The sequence below is a fragment of the Phaethon lepturus genome, unplaced genomic scaffold, assembly GCF_000687285.1.
Source record: "Phaethon lepturus isolate BGI_N335 unplaced genomic scaffold, ASM68728v1 scaffold37871, whole genome shotgun sequence".
NCBI lineage: Eukaryota > Metazoa > Chordata > Aves > Phaethontiformes > Phaethontidae > Phaethon > Phaethon lepturus.
The window spans coordinates 6,408-25,169 of record NW_010517638.1 but is presented as its reverse complement, the minus strand read 5'-3'; the positions used below and the strand labels follow the sequence as shown (position 1 = coordinate 25,169).

At 41.9% G+C, this 18,762-nt stretch overlaps 1 protein-coding gene across 1 annotated transcript in view; it reads left to right on the top strand.

Moving 5' to 3' along the window:
• SEMA4D (sema domain, immunoglobulin domain (Ig), transmembrane domain (TM) and short cytoplasmic domain, (semaphorin) 4D) overlaps positions 1–7,984 on the top strand; it is a gene marked incomplete at its 5' end in the record, with an annotated part of 8,798 nt that extends 814 nt beyond the window's left edge. Inside the window, 5 exons of the mRNA XM_010296463.1 lie at positions 461–683; positions 1,133–1,248; positions 5,466–5,638; positions 5,867–5,910; positions 7,068–7,984. Coding sequence (XP_010294765.1) covers positions 461–683; positions 1,133–1,248; positions 5,466–5,638; positions 5,867–5,910; positions 7,068–7,984 — 1,473 coding nt within the window. The remainder of the gene's footprint in view (positions 1–460; positions 684–1,132; positions 1,249–5,465; positions 5,639–5,866; positions 5,911–7,067) is intronic.
• Positions 7,985–18,762: the final 10,778 nt, after the last annotated feature.

The following is an 18,762-nucleotide window of genomic DNA, read 5'->3' as shown; positions in this document are numbered from 1 at the left end:
AGGAGGTTCAGCAGGCTTATCCAATGCAATGCATGGCTGTGCAAATTAAAATGTTCATAGTGTTGGGTCTCTTTCACACTTTTCTTACTTTTGAGTGTTCCGTGCAGTCATCTTGCTGCTACTGCTGAATGAGGTGACAGTTAAAAGTACTCAAGAAGCATGAGAGTGCAGAAAGAGTATTTTCCTAAAGCGTATTTTGGGCCCAAACAAAAACGTAGTCTGAAGCTCAGGGATTAGTACATCACAGAAGCCAAAGTGCTGCAAGACCTGAGGACCTTCCTCAGTAGAATGAGTATAATGTAAAGGTGTGCTTACTGGCCAAAATAATGCAGAGAAGAAAATGCATGTAGCTGCTGTTAATTGTCTCTATTTTTGTACAAGTAAGTGATATAATTTGGTCGTATCTTTTCTTTTTTTTTTTTTTTTTTTTTTTTGGTTCCACTCCCCTCACCCTGGCTAGTGTATAAACAATGAAGCCAGAGCATCAAACTACATGAGTACTCTGAATTTACCGGACAAAACACTGCAGTTTGTTAAAGATCATCCTCTAATGGATGACTCAGTGACTCCAATGGGAGACAGACCTCGACTAGTAAAACGAGATGTGAAGTATACTCAGATTGTAGTAGACAGAGTCAGAGTGCTCAATGGCAGCATATATGATGTTATGTTCATCAGTACAGGTGAGTTCTGTAAAATGCCTTTTTTTTTTTTAATGCACTGATTCTTTAGGCTGAAGTACGTTCTAAGGAACTCTTGGGATTTCTGTATTTTCAGTGCTTTTACACCAGCTAGTGTTTTCATTAAAAAGTAAGGGGCCATGGTGAGTAAGTGGAGCATCTTAGGTGCTTCGAAAAAGTATTGTGGGAAAAGAATGGCAAAACTGCAATGAGTGCAGCAAAAACACACATAAGATAATCCGTAAGTGGTCATTCTTTGTCGCAAAATGTTATCTCTTGCTCAGAGCACCTTTATAATGGCAGGTTTAATGGTTGCCACTGGCACAAGAGTTATGTGAAGTTGTCAGCTGAACAGCAAGCAGATTATTGAGACAGCTTATAGCAGGTGTGCAATTTTTTCCTGCTTTTTTATTTTTAGGATCTTACTTCAATGTATTGCTTTGTTGTTTCAGATCGCGGCGCCCTGCATAAAGCTATCAGCTATGAAAATGGAATGCATATTATTGAAGAAACACAGCTTTTCCCAAACTTTGAGCCAGTCCAAACTCTCTTGCTTTCATCCAAAAAAGTAAGTGCTATAAGCATCACAGCATTAATACCCTTTTACTTGTCCAACAAGTACCTTTGTACTTTAGTACCACCTTGTAAGCTTGTCATGATGAAAGAAGACCATCACCGTGCACAGCCCCAAAGGCTGCATCTGCAACTCTTCGCAATGCAGCAATGTCACATATTGTGCACCACATTTCGGTGTGTTTGGTAGGTGGGAAGCTTCTGAAGACCTGTAGATACAGGGAAAGTGGGTGACGAGGGCACAGGTGTACAGGTCTTCACTCGGACTCCATGTGCAGAAGCTGTAATGTGTTTCAAGGTACCAGTTTTCAGGTTAGGAGTAATGTAAAAATCCTGACCCCTGGTGGCCATTGCAAATCCGTGAGGAAAAATTGCCGGGGATTTAGCAGAGGAGCAGTGTATCTTTCTGAGGACATAGACCTAAGCAGAGGGAACAGTTGTCTAGCAGAAGGACTCATCATTATGTAATTGATTGGTTTCTGCTGTCCCAAACCTCGCTGGCTCCTGCATGGTAGATGTATCGTGAGAGCAGTCATGTTGGTGCGGCTAGGGGTGAGGACCTCTGATGAGGTCCTGTCTGTCTGGCAGGGCACCAGCTGCAGCTCCAGCTGGGGGCCACAGGCCTTGCCGCAGGCTCCAAACCCAGCGGTCGTTCTGCGCTATTTATCAGTCACTGGGTTTGATCCTGGAGTGGTTTTGTGACAGTGGGAGGATAATCACTCTGTGTACTTTGTACGCTAGTTAGGCTTCTGGCCGTAGTTACTCAGACCTGCAGATCTGTGAATGTCTATGAAATTGTTACCCTAATCAGTGGCTTGTAGCATCAAACCCCTCAACTGGAAACATTTCAGAGTTTCTTAAGGAAAGAATGACTCTTTTGAAGTGTCTGGTAAGTAACACTGGCGTTCAGTAGCTAGCCAGTGATCAATAAATACCCTGCAGCTAGCGATACAGGAATACTGCCAGAGTATCTTAGAAACAGCTTTTATTTTTGTGTGATATTTAATAAAATTTTGCATGCCAAAATGATCAACTCGGTGGAAGAGAGCTTTATGCCATCATTTTTTCAAACCTGTTGTGCACACTTATTTGTCTTTTCATGCTTATAATACAATGAAGTCTTGAGGACAGAGTATGCTTTTGATAGAAAAATAAAAATCCATGATTAAAAACTTCTGTGACCATAGATTTCAGTAAAGATGTTTGTATCCTTTTTATATGATGCATCACACTAGCAAATTACAATATATATTTGTGTATATATTCTGTGTGTGTGTGTGTATATATATATAGAGAACACGTTTGCTGTTTTATTCTGCTTTATGTGCAACAAAAGCTTCAAATGCCTTGCTTTGGCAGGATGTTTCAGTATTTGCCCTGTAACAGAAGATAATGATAGATGGCTCTACTAATAAATATGCTAATGCCCATTCTTCTAATTGTGGGTAAATTGCGGGATCGTTCATAGGCTGGCATATTTATGATTCCCCCATTTCTGGGGAGTGGAACAGAAGGGATAGGCATTACAACCTGATACCCAAGACACATGATCTAGCAGTTTCAGAACACACTTGGTAGCCAAGGTTAGTGTAGAAATGATGGCACTGAATTTATGCACTCTGAATCCAGGTGTCAGATTCTCAGTTCCTCAAGAATATCCTGGAAGGAGGCAGTGTGAGACATGGCAAGGGGCTGCATAGGGAACGCACTGTCTTTTCACAAAGAAACTTCTCTCAAAGCTTAGGACTGAAACAAACACTGCTTCCTGCATGGCATTGTGGAGAGTTAACAGCTTGTGCTTTCTGCAAGGGAAGACTTCCGTGTTGCTAGAATAACTTTTGACACATAAAACTAACATGCACAATGAAGCAGTGCTGCCCAGTACATTTCCATAAAAGCAGCTGCCCTTTTCGGTGATGAAGAGTTGGAGATTGGGTCAGGTGCTAGAGTCATGAAAGCTGTATAGTCGGCCATACTACTCAAGCAGGAATTACTTCTACTCCCCAGTGTGAAAACACAAATTTCTACCTCCTTGGACATCACAGTATCAATCATAGTCAGTTGCTGCTGAAATCCTTCATAGAGCTGATCCTGTGATACGTGTAGTGGCACCCCATAGTAATGGATTAACCACAAGAGGGTAACAGTTGTTACCCTGATGGTGGGCTTCAGACCTCTCTGGAGTCAGAGTCCTTCCAGAACACATTATTGCAGTAGTCTCCAGGCCCTTCCCGTATACCTTCACCTTGTTTAGAGGGTAGTGGGCAGAGTCAGATGAGCCTATAGTAGATCCTTATAACAGCTGCTTGACTGAAAGATGTGTCTATTTTTTTTTAAATGGTCTGCTCAGCTTGCTGTATGTTCTCTGACCTCACGGATTTTCCAGCTGGGAACCATGCCGAGACACTACAACGTATATGCAGTGTTGTTTGCTTGAATGTTAGCTAGCAGAGCACTGGAGAGATGAGCAGTACTCGGTGCATTAGGGGAGCTTTCCGGTAGAGTGGGAAACTTTTCCTAGAAAGCTGTACACCTGCAATGCTGCAGACTTCTTTCTGTGGGCACTCCAGCATAGTCTAACGCTAATTTAAGTTAAATTTCAGGATGAAAGACTGCATTTGAATGTATGTCTCTGAAGTTTAATTCTATCTCAAAGTCCATCTTCCAGCAGTGCCAACAGATTCTTTTTTGATCCAGTTTTGTCTTTCATCTGCCAATGTCAAGAGTTTCCTTGAAAGCTGTCTGCACACTACATATATGAGACAGATCCAGACTGATTTGTGCTTGGTCTTGTAGCTTCCTCTAGAGATTGCTGCTAGTCAGAATGCATCGTTTATTAGCTTAATTGTAAGACAGATTTCTCATGATCATTGCATTAAAGAGTCTAACCTGTTTGGAGTTCTTATGGCAAAACTTCCTTACATGCTTAGTGAAAGAGTGATGGTGAGCCCTGAAACCTAAATTCAGCCCTAAGATGCCCTGTTAGTTGTTTTCTTGAGGGTGTTTCCGATGTCAAGACCAAAAGTCTGCACCATGAACATGAGGTTTTTGAAGAATGTTTCTCTACCAGAAATCTTTGATGTCTGCCCATCACTTTGTGACCATATTCGTTCTGCTGGAGTCAAGCAGTTTCACTACAGACACAACCCCTGAGTACATTTCTACATACTAAGGTCTGTTTGGCTGCAGTACAGGAAAAGCCACTCTGTGGTTGGATCCGGCTCATTTGCCATGACAACTGCAGTGGAGTGCTGATAAATCCACTCGGTATTCTGCTCAGGAAGAAGCCAACCCACTGCCAAGATGGAGTGTGCTGTTTGGCTTTGTATGCATAGCCTCTTGAGGACTAGAGGATTGGTCATTGGTGGGTTTGGGTTGCAGTGCAGGCCCCTTTCTCGAGGTTTTGCATAATAATATGTAAACTCATGGTTTACCTTTAGCCATCGGTTTCCCTGAGCTTTGAATGAAATGAGGCAGCTGCCTGCCTGTTATGTGAAGGATATTTAGGATGAGTATGGTCTTTTCCTGCCATGCTTAATGTGAGACTTTTTTGGGATTCCCAGCAACAGTGGGTCAAACAGCCATTCTGTTTATATCCCCCTCTTGCTAGGTGTTGTGACAGTGCTGTTTCGTTTGAATACTATCCAGTGTTTCACCTTGAGTAGCAAGTAGGCAGCTGCATTTGACTCTTATAAGGCCGTGTTGATGTGGCTGTAGAGACTGGCTAGTAGAAGAGCTGAAGGCGGTAGGGCTGCTTTGGGTTAACAGGAGTGGGTCCCACGTACAGCAAGCCTTGCCTGTTCAGGCTTGCGTGTGCCTACTGCAGCCTTGTCATGAGTGCAGGCTTACCTTGCCTCATACGAGGGTTGTCGGTGCATTCATATTTGTGGAAAAACTGTGTGATAAAGCCACGGTTAGATGCGGTTACTTTCCATTCTCCATACATTGCATCTATTTCAAGTTCTTGTTCTTTTGTCTTTCTGCACTTCAGCATCGCTGAATATTTTTCAAGATAGGTTTCCTTTCTTTCCTCTCTAGAAATAAAAACTAAACAAATGCTTATTGCCTTTAACGCTCCAGTTTTTACAACCATGGCTGTATGTATGCAAGTCTTTACTTTCAATAACTTTCAAATTGTTTCATGAATTGGATTGTTTGGCTTTGAGAAAGTGATTTGCTGTGGTTTTTTTGTTGTGCTTTGGTTTTTTTTAGGGCAGAAGATATCTCTATGCTGGTTCAAATTCTGGTGTGGTTCAGTCTCCAGTGGCATTCTGTGACAAGTACACCACTTGTGTTGACTGTGTTTTAGCAAGGGATCCTTACTGTGCTTGGAAACCCCTTGAAGCTTCCTGCACTGATACTTTTAAAGAAAATGAAATTGAAAGGTAATGGTAGCCTTTGATTACCTTACCGTTGCAATCAATATTGCATCAGCCTTGCCCCTTACCGATAACTGGCATTTTTTTTAATGGAATGTTTTCAAATACAGACTTTTTCCTATCCATCTATGTCTGCTTGTGCTATTTAGATAGGATGAATCTTTCTTAGTATGAGGGTGGGCATGCTGTAGGAAGCAAAATGTGAAGTTGTAATGCTTGAACTTCCTTTTACAGGAATTGGATTCAGAACATAGGTGGAGATGCGTCTTCTTGTTCTGGTGAGTTAGTCTTTGAAAACCTGTTTTACAGTGTGTCTAGATGGAGTAGTGAAAGAGTTGCATTTAGTTTGGCTTGGTTTTTGTGATTATTTGGACATTTATTTATATTTTAATAGGTATGAGATTCTGCTTTTGAATACTTGAGCATCTGTACAGCCTGCATGTTGTCTTAAAATGTCTATGTTTGTATACATTTCAGTGTGCAGTGCACAAACCTCTGAAATGAATGGGGGCACCTCAACAGCGACTTGTGAATGAAAGCAATATTTACCATAAGTACTTCTAGTGCAGAGGCCTCTGTCTCTGTGATACAGCATTTGACATTCTACTGTGAGCCTTGATAAGTGCTTGGTTATTGCTGCTGGATCAGATGAAATGATCCTGAAAAAAGCTGTTTTTATGGTGAGAGGGGAGGGGGACTCAGAACATCATACAGAGCAGCTGAAGCACCCTCCATAGTGCTTTAAGGCAAGTAACCACAGGTCCTTTCTTTATAGTGTGTGCTGCTGCCACCAGATCACGGAGATCTTAAAGAAGAGTAGTGTTACAGGATATTTGTACTGCAGTAAATGAAGCTCTTAAGAGTTTGATTTACTCCATTTTTGTTTCTAATCCAAGCAAAGCATGGGCCGCCATGAGAGTTTTGCTTGTTAGTTTTTTCGTTAATTTATGGTGTTGCATTGTGGGTGTGTCATAAGTGCTGGGTTTATTGTGGTTTTTTTTTTTTAAAGAGAGTTTAAGTTGAGTAACAGCACTTTGTTCAATTTCTTCTTGGAAATTTTGTAGTTGCTGATTTACTTAAAATGCATTAATCGCATATAAAGTGATCTCAAGTTCAGCATCTTGTCTCAAACACTGACTCGTCTCAGATGCACGCTCAGTTGCGGATCGACAAGGTCTCATCTTTGTCTAGAAGTGGAGGCTGTCTTAGAGCTTGAGGTGTCCTATCTCTTAGTCTGTCTTGATGTCTCGCACGCAGCTATAGCTTGGTATTTCACTGAGATTCTTGCATGCTGTCATCTTGGTCTTGTGAGGTAATCTGAATGCTCTAATCTTTACATTGCTGTTAAGACCGTAGCACAGTCTCGTGAAACTGTACAGACTAGAGCAAATGGGAATCATTGCTGATACTCTGCACATTTATTTTGATGTTCCAGATAAAGTAAGAGAGAATTCCCTACAGCATACATTCAAGCATGGGAGCACAGCAGAACTCAAGTGTTCTCAAAAGTCCAATCTGGCACAGGTAGTCTGGAAGTTCAAAGACGATGTGCTGAGAGTGGAGAGCCCCAAGTACCGTCTGCTGGAAAAAGCGTTGCTCATCTTCAATTTATCAGAAGGAGACAGCGGTGTTTACCAGTGTTTGTCAGAAGAAAAAGTGAAGAATAAGAAGTTTTCTCAAGTGCTGGCTAAGCATGTTTTGGAACTGAAAAAGATCCAGCATACCACAGTGGGCCCCACTGCAGCAGCTGCACCAACAGAAGGTAATAGCGATGTGCCAAAAGTGTCAGCTGTATCAACCGAGGGGTCTACCGCTCACACCTCAACCACTCAGATGGTGCCGGTAACAACAGCAAGGGTAGTAACAAAGCCCATTGGACCTGTCCTAACAAGTGCAGCCTCCAACACAGAGCTCTTCAATTCAATTCCTGACGCAGTCCCGGAAAAGACAATGTTCCTCAAGTCAAATGATAACTTCCTGTTGATGTTCCTCTTCCTCTTCTTTTTTATTCTCTTCTTGTGCCTGCTCTCCTACAACTGTTACAAAGGGTACTTGCCAGGGCAGTGCTTGAAATTTCGCGCTCTCATCCTGCTTGGTAAGAAGAAAACAAAGTCGGATTTTTCTGATTGCGAGCAAAGTGTGAAGGAGACACTGGTGGAGCAAGGCAGCGTCAGCCACCAGAGCGGGGAGCAGCCGAAGCCGGCACACGACACTGGCTACGAGACTGAGCCTGACTGCGGGAATGGCCACCTGCAGCCTGGGGATTCGCAGGCTTCCCGAGAGGCCAAGGACAAGCCCTTTGATGTCAAGTGTGAGCTCAAGTACGCTGACTCGGACGCAGAGGGAGACTGAAGGACCCAATCGTCCACTTCAGTGGCGGAAATCAGCTGTGGTCCTGCGGCTAGCTATTTCAGCACGGAGAGCGTGGGTGTGACAGCTGAGCCATAGTGGGGTTTACATGCTTACGCTGTACAGCAAGCCAATTTGTGTTCAGATCTCGCCAGATTAGAGAAGCGGTGTTCTTGTCTGCAGACCATAGCATCTTGTATTGTACTGTCTCTTTTTTTTTTTTTAAATGGCCAGTTTCAGATCACCATTTGTTCTCGGTTTTTCCCCAACGAGCACTTTGCTCTGGTGAACAGTTATGTGCTTGTTCTTGAGCCCTATTCTTCCATAGGATAAAAGTAACTTTCTAATTCAGTTGGCTTTAAAAAGTACTTCAGTCTACACATATTTAGCTGCCATTAAAAAAAGACCTAGTCTCATTTTAATTCCAAATTGGAAATTAAGTTTAGTTTATCAGATTGGTAAATTACAGACTTTTGTCCAGATTGGGACATTTTTTTCTTTGCTTCTAGTGATTATTTTTAGTTTCATGCTTTGTGTTTTGGCACACTAGGTCTTTTTAGTTGGTTAAAGTTAATTTTTTTAACTGCTTTTTAAGTATCTTAGATTTTAAGGTATAATGGGGATATAGCGTTGGCTTGATTTGTGTAAGACTCTCAGGGATAATCTTGTTTAAAGGCTTTTTTCTCTGCTGCTTTCTAGAAAATTAGGTACAACAGTATCAGTACAAAACATGGAGTAAGTGGGGCAGGGAGGGAGGAAATAGTAGATTTAGCAATGCTGTTCCTTTTTTCTTCCACCCCCTAGCCAGCAAGCTGGAGATAGTCACATTCTATTTTCTATACAAAACTGGATTTTAATTTTTTTTTTTAATGAAACAGTACAGGCAAGCAGCTGTCAGTTAGCAGTGACACGGAGAGAGGTTTTCTGCACTGTGGAAGTGAAAGAGGAATCGAGAAGAATTAACTACAATAATTCAGCTAGTGACTCGCTGGAATGGACTGTTAGGATACAGCCTGATGAGAAAACATTGCCGATTTTCTTTCTTTTTTTCAGATTCAGCAATAACTCAGCTTCTTTTTGTGACAAATCTTTGCAGCGTCACCCTTTCTGGATGACACCTTCCAATCTCCTATGCAACTGGAGACTGAAACTGGAGCTGCTCAAACAATCAGCCATTTGAACTGTTTGTGTGAATCATGCCTGCAAACGTGAAAGTGTGCATTTGTTCTCAGCCTGGTTCACAGCAGCACTGTTTGTCTGTAAAAGCATTTTGTGCGGTACAGTCCTGAAGAGTTGTTCCTCTCACTGCATCCTTCTGTAAATATTGCTAGAAGTAGAATACATTTTAGCAGTAAATAGCAGTATGCCTGGGCTGCTTTTCTATGTTGAATTTCCATGCAAACATAATTTAGACCATCTTAGTGTAAACAGTTTATATTTTATAAGATTCAGTTTGGTTTTATTTTTCTATTTTTAATTATGTACATATAACAGAATAAATATTAAAATAAATTGTATTACATCTTGCCTTTTATGAAACTTGACACAATGACACTGCTTTCCATATTGCAAGTACTAATGTTCCTTGTAGTTTCTTTTAAGGGGGAAAAGTGAAAATTTCTGTAATCAATTTGAAGCAGATTCTCTTCTCGCCTTTAGCTGAATGGGTTATAACCCAGGGGAGGGAGGCTGAAAGGATGGAAAAAGAAACATGGGTGAAGGAGGAAGACACTCTTCTCTAGGGGCCTGGGGACACTTCCTCTTATTGCTCTTCTAAAATTCATTTGTATTTTTGCATTATTTCTTCAGTATGTGTGATGTATTTCTCACAACTTTTTTCCTTAGTACCCTCTTTTTTTTTCTTTTCTATCCTCTTCTGTCACACAGCCTCATCTCCTATACCTTTCCCTCCTACTGGTACCTCCTTTTTGTCCTGTGTGGGAAGTGATTCACCTCCTTCACCCACCAGTACCCAGCCTGATGTTTGGTCTAGCACAGACCCTGTAAAGGTCATGTTGTTGCCACCTTTCCTAAGTGACCAGGCACAGCATGTTAGTGTCCGGGGACCCTTTCATCTCTTCTGCCAAGCCACAGGTAAGTTGGAGGACCCCTATTATAAACCAGCATTTTCTGCATTAAGGGTTTAGATATGTCACCATGTACTGTATGTGTTTTACTTTTGCGATGTTTAAAAAAAAAAAAAAAGAAAGAAAAAGTAAGACCACTGCAGGGTGTGTTGCAACATGCTGTTACCAAGAATCTGGCACTGCAAATACTGTACTGTAAAATGCAGGCTCTGATTTAGCAGCCTACTTTAGTATATTAACGGTCAATTGATTTTAGTAGGCTCACTTGCATGCTGAAGGAGTTCACTGAATCATGATTGCATGTGGGTGTTTAGCAGGTATTATTTTCACGGTCAGTATGTATGCCATTTAAAAAAATACACTTCTGTTGGATTCGAATTTAGTGTATTTTTCTGGACCAGGTCAGTTAGTTCTTTTTTTAGTCTTATTTCAAATAGTGAAGTACTTACAGTAATGACAGCTTCCGTTTTACAAAGAATATATTATCTGATGTAGAAGGACAAAACTATCTTTTCTACAGAAATTCAACATTTGTCTTTTGCCTTTAGTTTGGATAGTAATTGCCTGTTTAAGCTAAGTGAGATTTAATGGATCTAAATAGGTCTTAAAATGTAACCTTATTCTTTAGAAGAAGGGATTATAGATACAGGTTAATTTTTAAAAGTACCATTGTTTCATATTGGCCTGTCTGTTAGTCTGTGTGTGTTAGTGTTACATGGAATCGGATCAAAACGCATAATTCTTTACTAGAGTAGGTCTTAACAAAGGCATGATTTGTATTTCCGTGGCTAAAACAACAACAGTGGTGTCAGGATTCTTTCCTAGCATAGAATGATAGAATCATTTTGGTTGGAAAAGACCTTTCAGTAGTAGTTTGTTCACTGTTGCTATAGACAGTTCAGAAACTTTTGTGGGCCACCATGAAAAAAACTGTTGTAACAGCGTAAGTAGCACATAAGATTTAGACAGTTTGATAATCATGATACAGATCTGGAATTTATTTTAAAATTACTTTTTTCATCCAGCAATGTCTGTTTTAACATGATCCTCATGTGCTGCTTTTTAAAAATCGTCAGTAATTGTAATTGCCTTGGCAGTGAACTTAAGAAAGAAGCAGCAATGTCCTAAAGTCAGCCTGTGGAATTCAGTCCTGAGGAGGTAGGGATGAATAGCAGAAGAAGCTGTAGCAAGAATCGGACATCCAAGAGGTGCAGTGGAAGGACTGGACTTTGTGTCCAGTGATGGGGGGTTTTTACTCCCTTCTGGAAGTAAGACGTGGCTGGTGCGTCACACCCTTCTCTTACCCAGAATTACAACTTTATTCCATGGATTTTAAAAAAACAAACAAACAAAAAAAACCCCAACACCAAAACCAAACCACAACACAACAAATGCAAACCAGCATATCAAAATGATGTGGATCTTTTGCACCTTTCTGGGACCTGCATGTGAGGATGTATAAATTTATCCTGAGTGGGGGATGGCTAAGCAAATGCTTTTACTAGGAAGCTCTCTGCTTGGATTTGTTCACATTCCTCCAGTGCCTGCGGATATTTCTTTATATAAATGTAGCTGTAATGGAATTTTTATTTCCCTCAGCTATGAATACGGGGTAAGATGTGTTTGCAAGGAGCCAGAATGGTTAAATGAGACTGGCAGAGCGCTGTATGTCGTACCCGGTCTTCTGCGTAAAGGGTAGGGTATCGGCAAATGTGTGATGCAAATGCATAGATCACCACATCATCCAGTCAAAAACCTGAAGCTTATTTTTAATGAAGTTTCTAACGTTATTTTTATGAGAATTACTGAACTTTTTCCTTTTTTTTAACTGTAAATGTCTGCTTCAAGCTATTTGGGAACTCGGCAGGAGTTGGTGAGTTCTCTTACTCATCTCTTACTCACCCCACATGTTTTAACCTGAAATCTTGCTTAGGGAAAATACTTTTACAACCTTGTAACTGACTTATTTCAACAACATTAAGTTAAAGTGAATACGGTACAAACAGCCACTTGTCACATATTGGGGTTTTTTTAATGGAAAATTAGTTTTTCAAGCATGGAGTACTCCTGCCCTTCCTGAAAAGGAATACATCTCCCATCATGAATTGCCTCCCAGTTTCTCGCTCTACTCCCCTGAAGAGTCTCGCATCTTCACACTTCTCCAAAAACCTGTCTGCTAGGCATGCACTGGCAAATGTCAGGTTTCCTGTATGTTTCCTCTAATAGAAGTTTTCTCTCCCACTAAAGAATTTTTAAACCCTTCAAAAACATTTGAGACAGGCTTCAAATAAATTGAACAAACTACTACACTGTCTGGTGCAGGGAAGAGGCAGTGACGTGATGATGTATGCACCTGCTTTATAACTTCTCTGGTGTGTGCTCTGTTGAATTTAGGTACAGTAGAAACAGGCTTTTTCTAGCAGTTTTGGTTCTGCTTAAAGATGTTACTACTGACACCTCCTCCCCTAGCTGTAGGGTAGTATATCCTTGACCTTAACTTGACAGACCAATGACATGCTAGAATATCCTGAGTGTGCTAGGCAACAATTAAAATGCATTTATAATCAGAAACAGTGCAAAACATTATGCCTTATTTGTATTTCTGGCCTGCAGATTCAGACTGACTCAGTGTCCATGGTGTTGCGAAGTCTTGCCTCCTCCCTGAGTTTGTCTGAAGCGTGGAGTTTTTCTGTAACGGTTTCTTAACTTTTCGGTCTCATTAAAACAACCCCGGGAGTGTGAACACAAAAATTCTGCAAACTCGGCAATATGCTTTAAAGGAGCTGTTCTTTCCCGGAGATACTGAGATGGGTATCTGGTAACGCCCACGTGCAATGCCAGTTCCCTGTGGTTATGCTATGTTAAAGGCAGCGCAAGGAAGCTTCCCAGAGCGTGCGGGAAAAAGAGCTGTAACTCGCCAGAATGAGAATGGCAAGTGATTTCTACGGTTTTTCTCTCCTTGCCAAAGCTCGAGGTCACGCTGAAAGGCGTGCAGGAGGGTGGGGAAAACGTGATGCACCGTGCTTCGCCGCGCGCTGCTGTGGGTCGAGCGAGTCTGTAGACAAAGCGCGATTCAAAGACAAAGAGTGAGTCCGAAACGAACCGTGCCCAAGGCTGCGTCCGGATGTCCAAGGGCTGGCTGTGCTGCTGCCGCCACGTGCTCGTGCAGCGCGCGTCTCGGCGGTGGTGCTCGGGGCTCCCAGCGCCCCGAGCTGTGCCTGATTTGCCCCCGGGAAGAGGGGCTCATCCGTCGGGGATTGACTTGCCCACGGAAATCATAAGCTTCCTCTCTGGAAGTGGCTTTGTCAGTCATTCCTGGGTGAGGTTTTTTTAGATTAATTGCTTTAGTCGCCCCGTGATGCCCTGGTTGGCTGACGGGGCGCGATGCGCGGAGGCGCGCGGCACCCAGAGCAGGGTGAGCCCGCCTCGGGGGGTGCTGTGCGCAAGACCCCACGCTGTTTGTCTAGGACGAGCAATTAAACAGCATTTAAATGGCAGCGTGTCGGTGTCTTAAAATGGAGTTCACTTCTGTTGTTACTTCGTTCTACTTGTCCAAGAACACAAATGTCAAATACCAGTTCTCCAAGGACATACACTTGTGTTTTGTAACCAGTTGCAGTTTTCCAGCTTTTTTTTTTTTTGTGAACTGTTGTATAAAAATAATCCCCAGAACATCTCCTCTTCCTGCCTTTGTTAGTGTTTCTTAATAATTATGCCTGTGGACAGATAATATCTTTAGTTTTTGGAACCTGACAACGGTTTAACTGGTAGCCTAGAAAGGAGAAGCTCTGCATCTCCCAGGACAATTCAATCACCTGCACAAATATTTTAAAACTTTCTAAAGTAATTTTTTTTTTCATTTTTATGCAGTCTATTTTGAGATTCAGATGGTGATACTATGCTGAAGCGGTACCCTTGACTTTAATCTGTCTGCTTGCTTAATAATCCGTGGTTGGTTTATCTTTATCCTCATAGGGGAATGCTAAGTTTGTATCTTGTTAAACAGCTCCGTATCCCGCTTTATGAATTCGCTTCTCCACAGACCTTTGGTGTTTTATCTCACGCTCTCTGCCTACGACTCAGTTTCAGCATCTTTGGCTACAGTAGTCTGATAGTGGCTATTAATTTGTGATTTTGTAGTATCGTATCACTTCTTTCATTGATTTCTGCACTAACTGAACATTCATCATTTAAAGCATCCTGGTACCAAAACCCCATACCTTCGTGTGGACCTCTGACCGGCCACCTATGTTTTTTTATTAATTGAGATGCATCTAGAAGATAAGTTGAAAAATTAAGATTGTTCCTTTACTATATTAACAGAAAAGAACTTGGAAGTCCTTAAGGATAGGACTAGTACCAAGTAAATATTGCAGACCTGCTTTGCATAAAAATCACAGGCAGTAAAAAGTGCCCTTGTTGCTTTCGACTGCAAAATCTTAGGGCTGCAGTTGTCTCACTAGAGTGTTGGCACTTCTTTTTTCAGATGTGAGGGCCTGCCTGGCCCTCTTAAATCTAACTCTGCATGCAAAACCAGCAGCATTAAACACCTTTGTTAAGTGCTGGTGTTGCCCTGGCTCTGATGGCTTCCTCCATAGCGGCTTCTGTGGGACAGTTGAAAATTAATTTCTGCAAGGACTATGACATGGATGATCATTCTTCTGGCATCAACAGCAGATTTTGAAAAATTCCTGCAGAAAATTTCTGCTGCTGTGCACTTTTACATGCAAAGGTTATGGCAAGCCAAGAATGTGTAGAAAAGGCATGCAACGTTCTTCCTTTTTTTTTTTTAGTATATTACTTTCTTGTAATGACTAGAACAAGCTCAGTGTAAACATCATTTGAGCATAAGGCACATCAAGTTAAAAAAGGGGAGAGTGGGAAGGAGAAGTAGAACCAAGAATGTCTTTTTAGTTCTTCCTCGAAAGGTTTCCTTCAGTTTTTTTTTTCTGCGGAATAGAATCTTACCTTGCACAGTGTGCAGCTGACTGCATTCATAACAGTTTTTTCCTGTGCAATGAATGATAAGGTGCAGTTGGGAGACCTTCTTGTGTGTCTTTTGGTAAGTTGTAAACACGTAAGAAGAGACACTAAAATATCTTTCTCCCCATGAGGAATTCAGTCCAGTTAGGACTAGTCGTTGTCACCTGCAAACAATTATTACTGTTGTAATGTGCATAAAACACCTCCAGCTGCATGCGTGTTGCAGTGTATCCCATACATACCAGTAAGTAAGTGATCAGAGGGCTTAGGTAAATTAAGCCTGTTGCATGGTTTTAAAAGCTTTTGGTCAGTATCTGCAGAGTTGGAATAAGCCATCCCGTTGAGAACATTGTCAAGAAGTCTCCTGAGGGTATTGAAAGGAGCCGGTGCCTCTGCGAAGGAGCACCTCTGTGAAGCAGCAGCTTTGCTGCCTAGTTGTCCAGTTCAGCCCTTCCGCTGACTTCTGGAGGTGGGTCCTGCACGGGCCCTTTCCAGAGGCGAACTGATTTGGTCACAAAACGGGCAGTATACACGTGGTCACGGGGAGGCTACAAGGGTGCAAGAAAAAGAGATATTGCAGAATCCATGGCAGCTTTTACACTATGACTAGGTGTGTATAAAAGGAGAAGCTTGCTTCACGTTGGGGTCTTCAAGATCCAAATGTACTTTCTAAATTACTTCAGGCATGTGTCTTCTCCCAGGAAAGAGATTCATTTTGGTCTATATTTGCTTCATATTTGCTTCTAGGTACCACTTGCTCGCAAGGTTTTACTTGACCTCCCAGCTTAGCCTTTTTTTTTCTTTTTTTTTTTTTTTCTTCAATTCAACATAAACATGTAAACTGTTGTTCTCCTTGCTAATACGCGAGACTGATTTAGTAATGTCTCGGCTTGGAGCGGTGTGCCGGTACTAACTCCTAATCCCTGGCCGTGGTTGGGAAGCTGGATTTCCCAGTCCTGCCTAGCAAGATGTGGTGGGTTTGGACGGGTGTCGGAGTCTCTGGAGCATAAGCACAACTTGATGCTCTCTTCCTCAGAACATCTTGTTACCCCCAGCATCCCAGTTTGCAAATTGACTACATGTACACGTATTTTTCTTCCCCACGAGAACTACAACCTGTAAACTTGTAATAATTAATCCCTCAGTGTGATGGTTGGTTAACTGGGTACTGATTTGGACCATAGCTCACAGCCTTTTTTAAACTATTTTGGCAGAAATTGCTTACCAGAGCTGCTTCAACATGTTCTGTGCATTGTCCCCTCAGTGGAGATGAAAATCTCATTTTGATCTCTTCCAGTCACCTTCCTGCTAGATCTATCTGGCAAACAAAGGAGCAAAAGCAGTAGCTTTCTATCTTTTACTATGCAGAAATCACAGGAGTGATTTCTGGAGAGCATGTTAATCCCTAAGATATGTTCTCCAATTTTCTTTACATTATTTTAAAACTTAACACAGTAGCCTTCTTAGCTGATAGGAGGGCCACAAATAAGTCAGCAAACTCAAACTGGAAACTTTTTTTTTGGTGACAATCCCTAGTTCTAGCTTGCTAGTGCTTCATTTAATTATTCTTCACAGGCAATTATCTGGGTTCCAATTGCAAAACCTTTCTTTGGACACTCAGGAGACTTCTCTAAATAAATGCTCTTTATGCTGGGAAGCATGGACAGTTACGAATTACATTTTCATCTCATCGGCGAGTCAGCCATTTTCCCAATTGGCTTTTAAATTCCTTTCTGAGAGGGCAGATGCCGTGTCCTACTTTCATCTGCATGGGCTGTGCGTCGCCTGCTCAGGTGACTGGCTACTTCTTCCAGCTTTTATGTGGTTCACCGTCCACCGGAACCGCTTCCCGCTTTTCATCTGCCGTGGTGAGGCTGCATCAACTTGTGGTGTTGATGTTAGACAAATGGGCTAGTAATTTAACAAAGGCACCAGGCTTTTGAAGGAGTGTGTCATGTGTTCTTCACCATGAATTATTCGGTGTTTGAAGTAATATTCTTTGCTGGCATTTCAGAGAGGTCTGCTTTTCTTGTCTTTTTAAGTGGGTTGGGCTTTTTTTTTTTCCCCTTGCTGTCAAGCTATTTCCAGTTTGTTTTCTAGAATGTTTTATGCCTACTTAAAAAAAACAACAAACCAAAAACCCCAAAAAACCAAACAACAAACCAACCAAAACCAACCACCAGAAAAAAAACCCACCCCCCCAGTCATCCAAGATACAGGCTACCTACCTTGTACACTATTTTCAGAAAACTGAAAAGATGCTTGTCTTGATTTAAAGATTCTTTCTTTCATCACTTTTCTAATCTGTTACCCTCCTGATTGCTTCATTTACTGTTTGCTTATTATTTTGCTAGTTTGTTGGCAACAGTGACTCAGACTCCTACAACTCAAGAAACTGACCAGCTTAAATCTAACTTCCATTGGTGTACTGGGTAGTGCCGGTGGTTGTTTTCCCCTGTGCTTTGATCTCTGATTTAAAAAAAATATTCCTGCACCCAGATTATAGTGTCATTTTAAAGCTTAATCCCTGCTCTGGATGAGAGCTTCCTATATAATCTTGATTTTTCTGAAATCTGGGATGTTTAGTTTAGTAGCATTCAGTACAAACCAAAGCTTCAAGCTAGATAGCAAGCATTAAATCCAGATGCCACTCTTTTTTTTTTTTTTTTAAAGATTAACTGGTTTTGTTTTGTTTTGTTTTTTTAATCTGCTGCGTATTGTGAGCTTTGGAAGAGGTTTTGGTGTGTATTGGGAAATACAGGGGAGTTTTTTCCCAAACCTAAACTTCCTGTCACTGAGGATAGCTTCTGGTAGCAGTTCTGTGTCTAGATTACAGGAATTTGAGAAAAAGACTCCTTGTTACCCTGCTAGAATTTCTCTGTGGGATACCTCTCAGTCCTCTTCACTGGATTTCGATTTGCTGCCAGCTTTCAGAGGTTAGTTTAGCTGTGGAAAGCTTTAGGCGGTTTAGGCTCGCTGCTGGCTCCCGCTTTGTTTTACCCAACTCACCTCCCTCTATCGTGGAAGTGTTTCTCTGGGTAATTTATAGGGAAGACTTTGTTTTAATGTTACCCTTCAAGGACCGTGTTAAAACGAGGGAAGACAGCGTGCTAAGCCCAGAGCGAAGGGGTAGGGCTTCCGAGGGTTTCGCTACTCAGCCTCACCGGGTGCCTCTCGAACCGTCCGCGCACTCCCCAAGTTGCAGCGCTGGGCGAAAAGGAGCCGGCGTGGCCAGTGCTCGCGCTGGCTCCCCCACCCCAGCCTTCTGTCAGCGAGCTCTACTTAATCCATAATCTCTGGCTTTTAAATTAATATCTCCAGGCTTTTCTGAAAGCTGTATGTCTATCAGTATTTGATGCGTGAAAGGCAAATGCTTTGCAGGGCACATCAGCATGCTGCTCTGAATCTGTAGCTGTATATACTTCCCTTCTTTAATTTCAGATTTATTTATTTATTGGCTTATTTTAATCTGAGATCAGATTTACACCAATAATTCAGTGACTACAGTCAGGCTGTGGGTAGAAGTTCACAAGCAGCTGCAGTGGTTTAAGTTTTTAAGGCTGGCTGCGGCTGCCTGAAATTTTTCCTTGTGGCAAACCTTGAGGCAAAATAATCTGGCTATTAAATACATGGTTTGTGCAAACCTGCCTGACTTGACGTAGGTCGGAGAACCCATTTTGCCAGCAGAAACTACCTGGACAGTACCTGGGC